The 15,605-nt window shown below is 31.1% G+C and overlaps 1 protein-coding gene and 1 long non-coding RNA gene across 3 annotated transcripts in view; one reads left to right on the top strand and one right to left on the bottom strand.

Moving 5' to 3' along the window:
* Positions 1-7,646, top strand: part of LOC142333112 (uncharacterized) — a 49,448-nt gene extending 41,802 nt beyond the window's left edge. The window contains exons 3-4 of the long non-coding RNA XR_012758527.1: positions 3,222-3,272; positions 7,559-7,646. This is a non-coding gene — a long non-coding RNA (uncharacterized LOC142333112). The remainder of the gene's footprint in view (positions 1-3,221; positions 3,273-7,558) is intronic.
* LOC142333111 (uncharacterized) overlaps positions 1-14,032 on the bottom strand; it is a 105,746-nt gene extending 91,714 nt beyond the window's left edge. The window contains exons 1-2 of one of the 2 annotated variants that reach the window (XM_075380028.1): positions 13,804-14,029; positions 5,119-5,175 (exon numbers count right to left, since the gene is read on the bottom strand). In XM_075380028.1, coding sequence (XP_075236143.1) covers positions 5,119-5,175; positions 13,804-13,871 — 125 coding nt within the window. In that variant the 5' untranslated portion in view covers positions 13,872-14,029. Of the gene's footprint in view, positions 1-5,118; positions 5,176-13,803 lie in introns of both variants that reach the window. The other variant, XM_075380030.1, reaches the window with a different exon arrangement.
* Positions 14,033-15,605: the final 1,573 nt, after the last annotated feature.

Below are 15,605 nucleotides of genomic sequence, written 5' to 3'. Positions count from 1 at the left end.
CCATATGTCCAATTCTTTCATTTATAAGACCCATTACTTTCACCAGTCCCCGCTTATTTATAGCTCTCCTAGCAGACTTCACCTCACCCAACGACCACGAGGCACCAACTTCAAAATATATCGCCTCGTGGTCACTTAGTGTCTCTTCTTCCTTCAGGACCGACCAACACTTAGCCGTCCTTGCAAGTCCCGGAAAAACAAATGATACGTCTATAAAGGACACTCCATTTCCCCGGACTAGGGTTGGTAACTCACCATCATCGAGACAAATGAGTCCCAATCCCGCCATCACCTCTTCTAAAAAAGTAGTCTCCGTCTATCTGTAACACCACCGCCCCACGCAACAATCTTGGCATTGAAGTCACCATATATAACTACATCCTTACATACAGCATTTTTCAGCCTACTCAATTCATCCAGAGTTTCTTCAAAGACGCCAAGCTCAACATTTGGAGACACATATACACTGCAAACTAGAATGTCTGCAGTCTGTAGCCACACGTGCCCCAAACCAGCACCATGTCTGACAATTGGAATATTACTATTGAAACTACGTACAGCCGTACTGAAAGTAGCATCATGCAGCCAACTCTCATCCTGCATCTTCCTAACATTAGGCTCCGACACAACCAGTAGATCCACACCACTCCTCCTCACAATTTCCATCATGGCATCGTGAGAGGCTAAACTCTTGTTCATGTTTACTTGTAGTAATCTAACCATTTTTCTTGACACATTGAACTCCTCCGATTCTGTGCCCAACTTCAGCACACATCAAACATGCAGGCTTCTTCTTACACTCCCTGGCCTTATGTCCAGCATCTCCACAATTGAAACATAACCCTGACCTATCAGGACCGACACATTTGGCAGCTATATGTCCTTCCTCATGACAACGAAAACATCTCACCTCATAATCACTCATTGTCAACCGGCACAACACTAATCCAATCTGAAGTCTACCTTTACGCAGCAGCCTTTCCGCCTCCATCAGCGGTAACACAATAGTTGCATTCCTCGTATCAGCTTAAGCCATTCTAAGGGACACAATCTTCAGGTCCACGTCCTTATTCTCCATTCCGGTCCTCACAGTCGACAATATATCTCTCTCAGTAACGTCTAGTTCAAGATCCTTCATGACCATAGACGCCAGTTTACCTCGCATTCCTCTCGTAACGTTCACCCCAGCCAACTTCTCTTTCACTATTTGTTGCGCCACGTTAACCTTGTCCACCGGCCCTCTTACTCTTATATGCAAGGCCTCACCACCTCCCTTTTTAATTGACAACACTTCACCCAACACTTCTTTGATGGTTAGGTTTCAATTAACCGCAAATCTCAGGAATAGTCGAACTGAGACTGTACAAGACCACACTTCATTTACACTCATATATATCATCCTCAATCATCTTCTGAAGTATTATCTGAAAGGTAATTACCGGAGGCTGAACAGGAAAAATAAGTATAAGTTGTGTTTGTGTAAAATGCCTTAGTCAATCTAGGAGAGGATAGCTATAGTTGAGCCCAATAATCGTTCTGAATCGTTTGAAGAATCACAAGCGTTCGTAGAAAAATTTCCGAATCCCAGCAAATAACAGCAAACAAGATTTCCGTAAAAATCGGCGTACAACAGGATCAGTTACAAATTAAAAACGAAATAGGCAACTTGCCGTTAGGACTCCACAGGCCATTGACGAAGCTGAAAGGAGAATTTCTGCAATTCTAAAAAATCGCTACGCAAGTTATCTCAACAATCTGGTGTTAAATACACGTTTTGTCTAAAAATTCTTCACGAATTGAAATCGAAACAGTACCGATTTACAACTGTGCAACAACCGAAGGAGACAAAAAAACCGAAACGACTTGATTATAGCAACAGGTTTCTCGAAACATTGTTGATGGACAGAGTTCTCTACTTGCAATTTTTTACCTTTGGGCTACTTAAAGGAGAGAGTTTATAATCCCAACAATATTAGTGAAGTGAAAGTGAACATTCAACGAGAAATCAACGCAATTGACAACATTTGCGTCAGACGACTCTCGAAATTATCAGTCGAGCACAAAAGTGCATCGATACCCTGGGTGGTCATTTTGAACATCTTTTGTAACATTAAGGTAAATAATGCAACATTTAAATTATGTTTTATGTTTTTCTTATTTAATTTATTCGTATCATGCATAAAAATTTATTCTAACATAACCTACCGATTCTGCAGCGGTTACGTTATGGGTTCGGTTTTATGTTGCTCACTCAGTATCTTACGATAACTTAAATGAAATGCTTTCAAATTTCTGATATGTTGTGTACACTAATCATAAAACAACCCAAACACACTGATACCGGAGGGAATATGAATCAAACCTAAAAATATTTAGTTCAATTTGTAAACTTGACTGGATATGTGGAAATTGATAATTTACATAAAGAATATATGTCGTTTAAAAGATTTGTAATTTTTATTTAATAAATGTAAAAATGGATAATCAAATATTATTTGGGAATAACATCGTTAACAGAAATAATTAATAATGTTTGCTAAATTATTACCGAATATATCTTCCGTATTCTGGAAGCAAATCGAATAAAGAGTGAACAAACTTATTATATAATCTGACAGATCATATGCATTCATGGAGGTTTTATATTTCAGTAGTTTTATCCTTAACGTTTTAATGTTGAAGATAACAAATTTATTTTTTATAATTTCCTTAATCATTTTATCTGATGTTACCATGTTTTACAGGGAGATATATCAGATGAAAGATCGGAAATTATTCAATGTAAAGATAGAGAATGTGGGAAATTTATTAAAGGGTACTTAAAAAAACGATTGTTGCTAACCAGAGCTAGATAAATTGATTAGTGAGAATACAGTGGCCGGTCAAACTTTGATGTAACTCTTGTTACCATCATTTTACAATAAGTAAAAAATGAAAACTTGTAAGTTACTGACAATTTACTTCACATGTCAGGTTTATTTGGAATGGTTTGAAATACTAAAAGAATTACTTTGAAGATAATAAAGAATTAGTTTGAATATACTAAAAGAATTACTTAAAAAAGACAAAGAAAGCTGATAATTAGCTAATCCTGACATTAAATAAATATCCTTTTTTTTAAAATATAATTTATCTATTATTTTTTTAATAATATTGTAAAAAAAATGATATTTTTTTCTTTATTTTCGTAATTTTAATTTTTTACTAATGAAATTTTGCAGAATAACGATGCAGTACCCGAAACATAGTATGATGTACTCTAAGTATTCAAGGTTAAGAATGGCTATGCTTATATATATTAGTACGATATAATGATATAAAAATATTTAAACAATTTTTTTTTTAATGAAAATTCAAGAAAACATAAGAATTAAACTGAAGCAAATTCTTGAATCAGAGATGATTAGCTCTTGGTAAAGGAATCAGGATCACCTGTGCAGTAAAGGTCTCTTTACAGACTTTCTTTGCTTTCCTTAATTTACACTTAATTTAATTTTCTTGCAAAAACTTTCTTTCAAACAAGTTTTGCAAGCAACATTTTGGGTCATGATGGCGTGTTAACTAATTTAATCCCTCAACTTAATTTTTCTATCAATTATCCATTTTTTAAAAAAAGGAAAGTTCTTTAAAACAGCAAAACATACATTAAAACTTTTATGTATGTATTTTATATTATTCTAGTATTTTAATTATATGAGAGGTTATCTCTAAAGTAAAGACCGTTTTATTGTAAAAAAAATTATTCTGAAAACTTTATAAATTTCTTTTATTTATCTCAAACTACATACCTTATACTACTTCTCTATATAATCGCCACATTAATTAAGACATTTATCGTAGCAATACACCAGCTTCATTACATCCGTATCGTATTCTTCTGCTGCCAGTCTATTTAGCCACGGATTAAGAGTATTTTTAAGTTCATCGTTACCCGCGAATCGCTACCACTCAAAAATTCTTTCAATTTTCCAAACAAATGGTGAGCAGAAAGATCTAAGTCCGTACCTATATGGTGGAGGATCGTAAATTTCCCATCCAAATATTCTAGATGTGGACATGTGCAACATGTGTACGTGCGTTATCGTGCAGCAGGATGACGCCGTCGGTCAGCCGCCCACCTCGCCGATTTTAAATGGCGCGCAGTAACTTAGGTAGGGTTTCGAAGTAGGCTTCTGCAATTATAATTGTTCCGCGCGGCATGAAATCGATCAGCAGTATGCCAAACCGATCCCAAAAACTGTAGCCATCAGTTTGCGTCCAAACGGCTGTGGCTGTACTTTTTTCGGTCTGGTTGGTGATTGAGGATGACGCCATTCACTTGACTGCCGTTTCCTCTCTGGAGAGTAATAAGAAGTCAACAATGCGACCGGTAAAAGCTCTTGAAACATTAGGAAAAAGAAGGGCCAGGTCGGAAATCGTTGAGCGACGATGTTTTGTGATTTCATCATTGACCAATTTCAAAAGTCCTCGGTGATTATCGGGACCTCTCCGAATGTTCTTCTTCGTGCGCATTAATTCTGTTATTTCTAAACCAATTCGGACATTTCTTTCATTCATTACATTATCACCGTCCACAGCAACCAACTGCCTATGAATTTCAACCGGCCTATCCTTTTGTTGGTTTAAAAAACCTATGACCATGTATTTCACAGTCGGCGACAACATCGATTTTAATTTTATAGCGTAATTACTTACACCTAATCATAGATATTACAACGCGACAACTTACAAATAACAATGCAGTGTGTACATTATTAGCGTGGCCATGAACGACACACGTTCACCAACCTTAAGGAGATAAATTTTCCTGCGGTCTTTACTTTAGAGATATCCCTCGTATAATTCGTTTATAGTATGTAATTCAAAATCGTAATTAAATTAAGCAAACTGAAAGTAAACACACGTACTAATCGTAAAATTTGTTTAATGTAAAGCTGTTTTGTAAACAGTGTGAACATTTTTTTACATTTAATCGCAGCGGGCATACCTTGAAATTATACAAAGTACTATTCGATTACATGGTCTACTGGCGATGCTATAATTTAAACAATAATTTGTAAAATTTGGTAAAAATGAACAGATGGATTTATATATAACACATATATATATTATAAATACCTTGCTTGAAGATCTACGTAGTTTTTATAGTGAACATAGGTTTCAGGCTTAAATAGCCTGAAATTAAAACAAGTAAATGTATTATATTTAAATATATATTTACTACATATTATTTATTAACTTAAATTAACGCTATCAATATATTCATATCGGAAACTATCCCATAACCATGGGAAATATTTTCCACGGTTACCTTACCAAAGGCAAGGCACGGTAAGTGCCTTAACTTTTGTAGCAACATTAATGTTTTTTTTTATTTGCATTAATAAATTTTTTTTTTTTTTAAATTATTGCTGCGTATGTTATAATAATAACGAGCTAACAAAGAAAACCGAACGAATCTTTCTAAAGCTGTACACATTTTTATGATATGTTAATGTTTATATTTAAAGAAAACGTATAATGATGGAGTTTTTTGATTTTTGTCAATCAACCAATGGAAGTAACTAAACATATGAAAAGAACGAACAATACTCTCAAAGAAAGAAAGAAGTGGGGGAATAACGAAAATTCAAGAAAATGAAATATAACCAAACCTGATCTATCTTACCCTCTGAATATTATTTATCGGAGAATAAGTTTACACATTTAATAGATGTAAGACCTTCAGAATCAGTGCACTAAAACAAATTCCCCAAAAGTTTTTGATTTGGTGATAAACAATGTTTGTCTAATTACAATAATTAAAATAAACATTTTACCATAAATACGTACTTATTATTAACTCAATAATTATTCATGCCGCTCCACTGCAAAGTTTCCTTACCGATTAAGCCAATATATCTTTTCGGAGATAAGCAATCGTGAATCGCTACTAAAAATATTAGAAATTTGAATAGGTAGTAAACTACTAAAGAAAATTAAGGATACTCTAACAAAAACAGTTCCAAAAGTTAAACAATCGGAGAATTTGTCCCTGAGAAATACAGCGTAGAAAGGATTCAAGTACAGTACTTGGGAAAATATGCCTTGCTAAGTAACTAAAATAAAGGGTCACTGCAGAATAAGAAATAAGGAACAGGACTAGCATATAACAGAAAACAAAAAATCAATTTTGAAAAAGAAAAAAAAAGTAATTATTGCACAGGAGTGAGACCAGAAGTACTGCGTGCAATTGAATTCCATTCTCTGAACGGTATTGGACATATGAAATGGATTAAGATTGTGGGAAGGAGAATATTAAGACGAGTTCTTGGACCCAAAGTGAAGGAATGTACAAAATGGAAGATGGAATGAGAAAAAGAAGGCCAACTACTTCTTACACTTATACAGAATGGATGGAGGAAAGCTAACTAAAACTATTTTCAACTACTTCTATATATATATATATATATATATATAAAAACATAAAAATCACTGGATGGAGAAAACAATAAAGAATACTGTAGAGGTGAACATTAAAGAACAAACAATTTCTGTCAGTAGAAATTCAGTGAAAAAAATAAAAGTTTGAAGGATTTAAGGATCGTAACAGAAGTTAAGGAGCGGGCCTTTAGAGAAGAGAAGAAAAGCAGCGATAGCTTTAGTGAAGAAGTATTTGGGAGAATCTAAGTCTGTGACGAAGAATGAGAACAGTACAACCTATAAAAGGATTGTTATATGTGATTCGTAGATGACCAGACAGAAATAAGGATAATTTTTGTTTGTTATGTATATTAGTTAATTAAATTGTAAACATAAAAGGGTGTAATTAAAACAGTTTTTAGAAGTTAAATCTTTAAAAAAAATTGTTTACCTTTCACGTTTACAATGTGCGATAAATTAATTTTGCAACTAATTTTAATATTGTACAAAAATTATAATATTTTCTCCCGAAAAATACAGAAAAAATACCGGCTAATAGTCTACATACCTGTTAGAATCTTGGATTATATTAACTTGTTAATTTAAAAAAAATTAATTAAGGTAGAGGAATTCCAAAGTGTGCTTTTAAGGTGCAAACGAGGTAAGGTCCTACATACAAAACAAAAATCCTGTGAAATTGATTATATTATGCCTGTAAATTGGGAACAATATGTCCTAAATTTGTTTAATACGTAATCGGCTGCGCGTTTTTACTTCCTTGAGCGAAGTAAAGGTAGTATTTTGATCGCGAAAAATTTCGGTTTTCAAATTTCAACCGAAATTTCCGTTTTGAACATTCCGGAATCCACTTCGACTAGTTTCGGCGGGACGTCTGTACGTATGTATTTCGCATAACTCAAAAACGATTAGCCGGAGTTTGTTGAAATTATGGATTTAGGACTGTTGTAACATCTAGTTATTGCAATCCTTTTTATTGCAATCGACAGAACCAAAAGTGTCCAAAAAATCCCAAAATTCGAAAAGAATTTGATTTTCTTAACTGAATTAACAAGCCCTCATTGAGATCTTTTCAATTATATATTTATACGAGTATATATATATAAATATAAGAGGTACTTATTTTTATTGGTTTCAGAGTTATAGCCAAACAAATATTTTTAATAAAAGGAATATTTGGATCTTACATGGGGAAGGCACATTGGATCGAATCAGACATCATCTCCTTTTTTAAGTATTTTTTTTTTAATTTATATCTAATCTTGTTATTTATTTAAATATATTAATTTATTAATTATTTATTAACGTGTTTGTAAAAAAAATCCAATAAATAATTATCCAATAATAACAATAAAAAAAATTAGAATTTATAAGTAAAATAAACTTTTATGTACTGTTAAAAATGTGTATATATAATTTAATAAGCGTACAAAGAAGTCATGCTGTGTCAAAATCAGATTTATCTACATGAGATGATCAAGGTAAGATATAAAACCGATCCTATTAACTAGAGAGGGATCGCTCTTAATAAAAACTATTGTCAAGTACTTTACATTTGTTCTAATTAGGAGACAGACACGGTGGTGGAAAACAGGAAAATTTTGCCGTAGAAGCAGAGTGGTTTTAGGTATGATAAAAAATGCATCGATAATATTTTGCTTTTCAGTCTCCTGATTAATATTAAACTTAGGTAAATGACAAAAAAGTTAATCGCTGTATTTGTTTATTTTTAAAAGCGCATTTGATACCGGAAATAAGAATAAGTTAAGTTAAAAATTATCCATCATCGGTGCAAATTACAAAATGGTAAATATTTAAAAAAGATTACTTATTCTAAGTCAAAAAAAAACCATAAATGGCGATGAAATTCAGCTAAAAAAGGCATTTTTCAGGGCGACTGTATTTCACCTTTGTTATTTACATTATTTACTTAAGATTAGCGTAATTGTTTTAACATAATATTGTTAGACAAGTAAAAATAAATCAGACAAACTAGATTAATATTTTATTTGCAGATTATCTTGTCATCCTTTTTAATTCATAAAAATTGAAACACATTTAAGTGGTAATGTTAGCACAGTACTTTTATATTAATAATAATTGTAAGTGAATACTGTGAAAACAAAGGCAATTATTTTTTGACAGGGAGGGAAATCTCAACAAATGAAGCCTATAAAAATGGAGAAATTGAAAGACTTGATAAATAAAGATACTTAAAAGGACTTTTTTATCATCAGGAATTACTCATAAGAATGTTGATTATATGATTAAAAAAGCCATGTTTGGAACGGCGACTATTTTAGGTTATTTAACTAAGGATTTGGCATTGTTAGTATTAGTACAACTGTATAAATTAATGTTTCACTTACTTTTCAAAGTATATACCAGAGTACTTTCGAAGCGGGTACTAAATCATCAGGGATTTCCCAAAATATGTTAATTCAAGTTCAAATGTATAATTATGTCTAAAGTAAATTTATTTATTACGTTTATAATAGTCGGTCGTCAAGAAACCAGACTATTAGAAAAAATTTATATATATTTGAATAAGAATAAATTGATGAATGAACTGGTCAGATTCGATAATGATATCCTTTATGAAAAAATTATATAATAATTAATTATTAATAGGTTGGTTACATTTCATTTAATGTTAACTCTATTTCATAAAAGTTGCAAACATCTTACAAACATGACGTTACACTCTTATTGGCGTACAATTTAATTTTATTTCTTGATGATGGAGTAACGGCTCCGAAAGTACTCGGATATATACTTTTAAAATTGTTGGTATGTGAAAAATTAATTTATGCAATTATAGGTTATGTTTGGAGCTAAATTACAATTCTGGTTAATGAAAAATACGATTTTAATTTGATGGTGGATTCAGTTTTTTTTATACAGATCCGAAATCAGGGCACCTTTGTGTTTTCAATAATTACATAAAGCAAAATATAGAGTTCTGAACGCTCTATTTCAATAGGAAAAATCTACTCTTTAACCGTTATATTGGAACGGAATTGGAAGTACAGCATTTAAGAAATACCAGTTCCAAAAGATTGCTATCGTGGTTAATTAAAATATCAATTCGTAGACTGTCTATGCTACGGCAGATGATGCAGGATATCCGACGTGGTAATGCACTCTGTTACGATTGTTACAATCAAATCAGAAGATATTAAATGCAAGCAAATCGGAACGGAGAACAAATGGTAGCCAAAGAAAAGGGAAGAATGTTAGAGGATTTAAATAATCGCTACAAATTACTGGACTCTGAACAATTAGTAATTCGAGTTATAGACAATCGCCACAATGCCCTGCGCAGACCATATTTTTTTTTAAACGGTATTTAAATATACAGGTGAAATAGTCCTGTTAAAGATTTCGAAAAACAAATTTCTAGATGATATTTGAATAATACCCTAAATAAATGTGAGTATATTGATAATTGTACAATATGCAAGTTAGAGTTTCCTCAAAACTTGGTAAACTTTTTTATTAGAACGTCCACTGTACCGACCATAAAGGAATAAATACTTATTATGTTACACATGTGAGAATAAAAAGAAGTGCCATAACATAGAACATATTTTCTGATAAAGAATATTGATCGTGTAACCAAATAGAGTTATTTTACTATTGGGTCTTTAAAAATTAGATAATGTATTTTAAATGATGCATAAAATTATGAGAATAATCACATAAATATAACTAGTGTATACTACTTTTTGTTATTTGTTATTGTTTTTATTTAATTTTAATTAATTTGACATTAAATGTAAATAAATTCAGACTTCAAAAAAAGTGTTATACTAATGATACCAAAGAAAGCAGGAGCATATAAATATGAAGAATACAGAACAATTAGTTTAACTAGTCATGCATCAAAAATCTTAACTAGAATTCTATACAGAATAATTTAGAGGAGAGTGGAAGAAGTGTTCGGAGAAGAACAATTTGGTTTCAGGAAAAGTATAGGGAAAAGGGAAGCAATTTTAGGCCTCAGATTTATAATAAAAGGAAGATTAAAGAAAAACAAACCAACATAATTGGCATTTATAGAACTAGAAAAGGCATTCGATAACGTTGACTGGAATAAAACGTTCAGCATTTTAAAATAATTAGGGTTCAAATACAGAGATAAAAGAACAATTGCTAACATTTACAGAAACCAAACAGCAACAGTAACAATTGAAGAACATAAGAAAGAATCCGTAATAAGAAGGGAGTCCGACAAGGATGTTCCCTGTCTCCGTTACTTTTTAATCTTTACATGGAACTAGCAGTTAATGATGTTAAAGAACAATTTAGATTCGGAGTAACAGTACAAGGTGAAAAGTTAGAGATGCTACGATTTACTGATGGAGTAATTCTAGCCGAGAGTAAAAAGGATTTTGAAGAAACAATGAATGGTATGAATTAAGTCCTACGCAAGAACTACCGCGTGAAAATAAACAAGAACAAAACAAAAGTAATGAAATGTAGTAGAAATAACAAAAATGGACCACTGAATGTGAAAATATGAGGAGAAAAGGTTATGGAGATAAAAGAATTTTGTAATTTGGGAAGTAGAATTACTAAAGATGGACGAAGCAGTACCGATATAAAATGCCGAATAGCACAGGCAAAACGAGCCTTCAGTCAGAAATATAATTTGTTACCATCAAAAATTAATTTAAACGTCAGGAAAATATTTTTGAAAGTATATGTTTGGAGCATTTTTTTATATTAAAATGAAACATGGACGATTGCGTTTACCTCAGAAGAAAAGATTAGACCAACATATACAAACCATTCAAATAGCTTAAGACAAAAAAAAAAATACAAAAAGAAGAAATAGAAAGGAGATTTATGCTTGTTGACAAAACTTACAGACAATTTTTCTAAAAAAGAATTGGAAGGGCTTAGAAGAAATTATGAACCTGAGCAACGCCGGCTATATAAGCTAATTGATGATAAATTTAGCGGTAATTCTTGTTTTGAATACCGAATATGTATGTTATCGTTTGTGATTAAGATGATTCATGCTCTATTCGTACATTGAACATAATAATATTATTTTAGAATATTATTCTATAATAGATATTTTGGAATATCTTTTCAATTTTTTTGTTGAGAGAGCAATCTTAAACATCAAATAAATTTTACGTTATGTTAAGATCAGTAATGAATATCCCTTCATTATTTAAATATGAAGCGTTAATTAATAGTAGGCAGCAGAGATTTCACAATATTTCGGACGTATATCAGGGGAGATAGTACGAGTAGGTCCGTGGAATTCCGTAGAACAGGTTTTTTTTAAAAAATATTCCTTGGTGATTCAGAACCCAGTACAGACGAGTCAAAACCTAAACTTAAAAGTTAACGTCAGAACCTAAACCTAACGTTTACCTAAGCTGATGATCGGAGAGTGGAAATAATATTCAACGGAGTAAAAGTTTTAAAACTGCTCCAATCTTTTTAAAAAATGTTTCATCTTGTACGGATTTATCCGTGAAATTTGGCTCTACAGAAGATTGCTTACATACAAAAAATGTTGTTATAAAAATTAACAGAATAAAAATGTTGTCTGTTTGACAGACTTACTTGTTTAAATTTCATGTGCTCTTTCCTCTCTCCAGGATGCATCTCTCCAAGATTCCCTATCAATTACCAGTCGTTTCATTTCGATATTCTCCCTACATCCCACATCCCTACTAATCTGTTTTACATATTCCAAACGTTGCATGCCTGCAAAACGTTTCCCTTCTACTAGTCCCTGCAATATCAAAGCGACTATTCCAGGATGCCTTAATAAGTGGCCTACAAGTCTGTCTCTTCTTTTAACTATATTTTTTTCAAATGCTTCTTTTTTTATCAATTCGCCGCAACAACTCTTCATTTGTCACTTTATCCACCCTATCTAATTCTTAACATTCTTCCTGTAGCAATCAAAATGGGGGTACACAACTATACGTTACAACAGTCCAAATCCAAAATATCAACATCATAATGGTAATCGTTTTCAAGTTTATCGAGATACATATGTACGTACAGACGTCACGCTAGTAAAAATGGATATTTCCATTGAAATATGAAAACCGAAATTAATCGCGATCACAATACTTCTTTTACTTCGAACAAGGAAGCAAAAATCAAAGTTTATTAATGATAATTAAAAGAACAACTTAATTGATAAAATGGAATAAGGAAGGTTATAAAATGTTGTAAAAGAAATTTTACGAGTAATCTTCAACAATTTTACAAGGTTTGAAAATTTTTTGTACATTGATAACCCTCACCCAAGTAAAAACGAACAAATTTTAACAAAAAACCTATTTTTTAAGGGGTAAATAATGGTTTATATGGAACAATTTTCAGTTGTATTATATCCTATATTTATTTTCGATGACATTTCTTTTTATTCGTCTAAAAAAACAAGGCTGAAGTAAATTCTAGCTCAAGCATGGCATTTTTCATATGGCGATTTAAATTCTCCCAATATAGCATCATAGTTACAGATGATGATAATACAATTATCGTACATTAAACTGTACACGATATATTAATTGAAACAGCGCTAACCCTCAAATACATATACTTCACGTAAATTTTTGTAACCATAATTCCAGAAATTTTGGATTCGCATAGAAGTAAAAAAAGAAGTGAATAGGTATTTTACACAAAAAAATATTTTCCGTCCGTTATTCACAACAGCTGGAAACGTAAAAATTACTTTTTATCAGATTCATGCGAAGGACTTATGTTAAACGTTTGCAGGCCTACCCGAAATTTAAATAAAAAATAAATAAAAGATGTAAATGAAATAACATATTTAAATTAAATTAAACAGGTTTCAAATAAGCAATTGTTAAAAACAGTATTTTTTGCAAATATCTATTTTATTAGAAATACTTTTTTAACTCTTCTTTAAATTTTGTTTTTGTTTTTTTTTTCTTTAAAGAGTGCGCTGAATAAACACAAACTTTCAAAAAATTAAATGCTGGTACAAACTTAAAAAATAGTCAAAATTTAAATTAGAATTTAAAAAGTTATTTTTAAATAAGTTTTGTATTGCTTTTTAAATTATTAAATTAATTTTTAAATTTGTGGCTTTTAAAGTTTTTTCATATGTGATTTTAAACCGCTGTAGAATTATTCTATTAAGGCTATTCTATTACAAACTACATTCAGACCAAAATAATATTTTTGATAACTCTTGAGTATTCTGTTTCAGAGAAGTGTCACCTTAATCCTTTCTGATTAACCAAAATACACAGGGCAGGAATTTATAATTAAAATTTTTTTTAAGGTAATTTTTAAATACATCTTATTTTATAAGAAAATTCTCAGTTCAATACTTCTAAACGTACACACAAACACACAGATCTATAAAGTACTTACCATTTATCAATAGGAGTATTTTCTGCACTGAAAATAAAAAAGTTCATAACATAGAGTAAGATTCGCATGTTTAAAACTTTTTAAAAGATTTTCGTAGAATACGAATAATTGTATAAATTTTATAACCTGATCTATTCAGAATACAAGATAGGTAGGTACTGCTAAATCCAATATTATACGTTCAGGATATTCGGTGTTAATGCTTATATATATTCTCACACTTTGACGTCATAGGATTAAATATGACGCTTATGAACAGTACAGATACACTCGGCAAGTATACAAAACAGGGTACCCCCACGCTACTTCATGCATATTAATTTTATTTTTCAATACGTGTTTTAAATAAATGGAAAAGTAAAAAATTTATGGTAGTGACAAATACATTCTTTACTCTCCAATTTTTCTAGCTGCCTTGTTCCCGATCTTTAAATTAAAAAATAAATAAACATTTTTCAAAACTAGATAGGCTTCTACAAAGATTCCTCTAGTGGTGAACACGTCTTCGCAAATCAGCTGATTTCGAAGTCAAGTTCAAATCCTAGTAAAGGCAGTTTACTTTTATACGAATTTAAATATTAGATCGTGGATATAGATATTCCTTGGTGGTTGGATTTCAGTTAACCACACGCCTCAGAAATGGTCGACCTTAGACTATACTAGACTACACTTCACTTACACTCATACATATCACCCTCGTTTATCTTCTGAAGTATACCTGATTGTGATTTATAAGAATAATTTTTTTTTTTCAATTTTTTAGTTATAATTATAAAATCTAATATACAACTAGAAATATTGTTGTAGTATAAATATATTTTTTTTTTTTGAAGATAAGCATGAAATAACGTTTATTTATATTATGTTTCAAAGCTTTCAAATAGCCATTTTAACCGTTGTATTTAATTAAGACACAAGTGAAAACTTATAATAAACTTTTTAAGCGTCAAAATTCTCAAAAAGTTTAAACAATTTCTCTATTTAAAAAGTAACGTTATAACTCAACAGAAAAATACCACGAATTTTAATAAAAAATTTTTCATTTTATAAAAACATTACTGTTGATTACATATAAATTCACAGAAATTATCCCATAAATAGATCATAAAGATTTATATTGGTAGTTTTTTTTTTGGGGAGGTGGTGTTTTATGAACATGGATTTTTATCTTATTTCTAGATACGATTTCTTTATTAAATTATAATTAAAAGCGCCCTTAATGGTTTTTCTGAACTCTCTAACTCTAGAAATATATGTAATAATTTATTGCGTAAATCCGAACAATTTTTTTTTTTTGCTGGATTATCAACGATTATTTTTAGAAAGGTAAAGATTATGGACTTAGTAATCGGTAACCGAGTAATTGAAATTTCTCCCCGCCAACCACCCTCCGTGACACTTTACAGCTCTAACCCGGAGTCTGTTAGGAACTCTTACAAAATAAAATTTAATTATTGATTATTTAATTTAAATTAAATTGAGATTAGAAATAAAATAAGTTAGAGACTGTATAAGCCATTCTCGGCCCTAATCAAGAGTACCCTCAATCTTATATTAACTAATAAGTTGCGCATAAAGTAATAAAGTTGTAAAATTACAATTACACGGGGACGAAATCCCTTCTTTAGCTGGCTCGGCCGATTTTCAATTACCGATCCATCTTTCAGGTGTATGATCGTTTACAGAATTAATACCGTCAGAAATAATTTGAATAAAAAATTAATAACAGTTCTGCAAGAGCTGGGCTTTCTTCAACTTTATTCTGTTTGAACAAGGAGATTTCATCGAGAAATTATTATATC

This window comes from Lycorma delicatula, chromosome 12, assembly GCF_047948215.1.
Source record: "Lycorma delicatula isolate Av1 chromosome 12, ASM4794821v1, whole genome shotgun sequence".
Taxonomy (NCBI): domain Eukaryota; kingdom Metazoa; phylum Arthropoda; class Insecta; order Hemiptera; family Fulgoridae; genus Lycorma; species Lycorma delicatula.
This window is presented reverse-complemented; position numbering and strand designations above follow the sequence as displayed.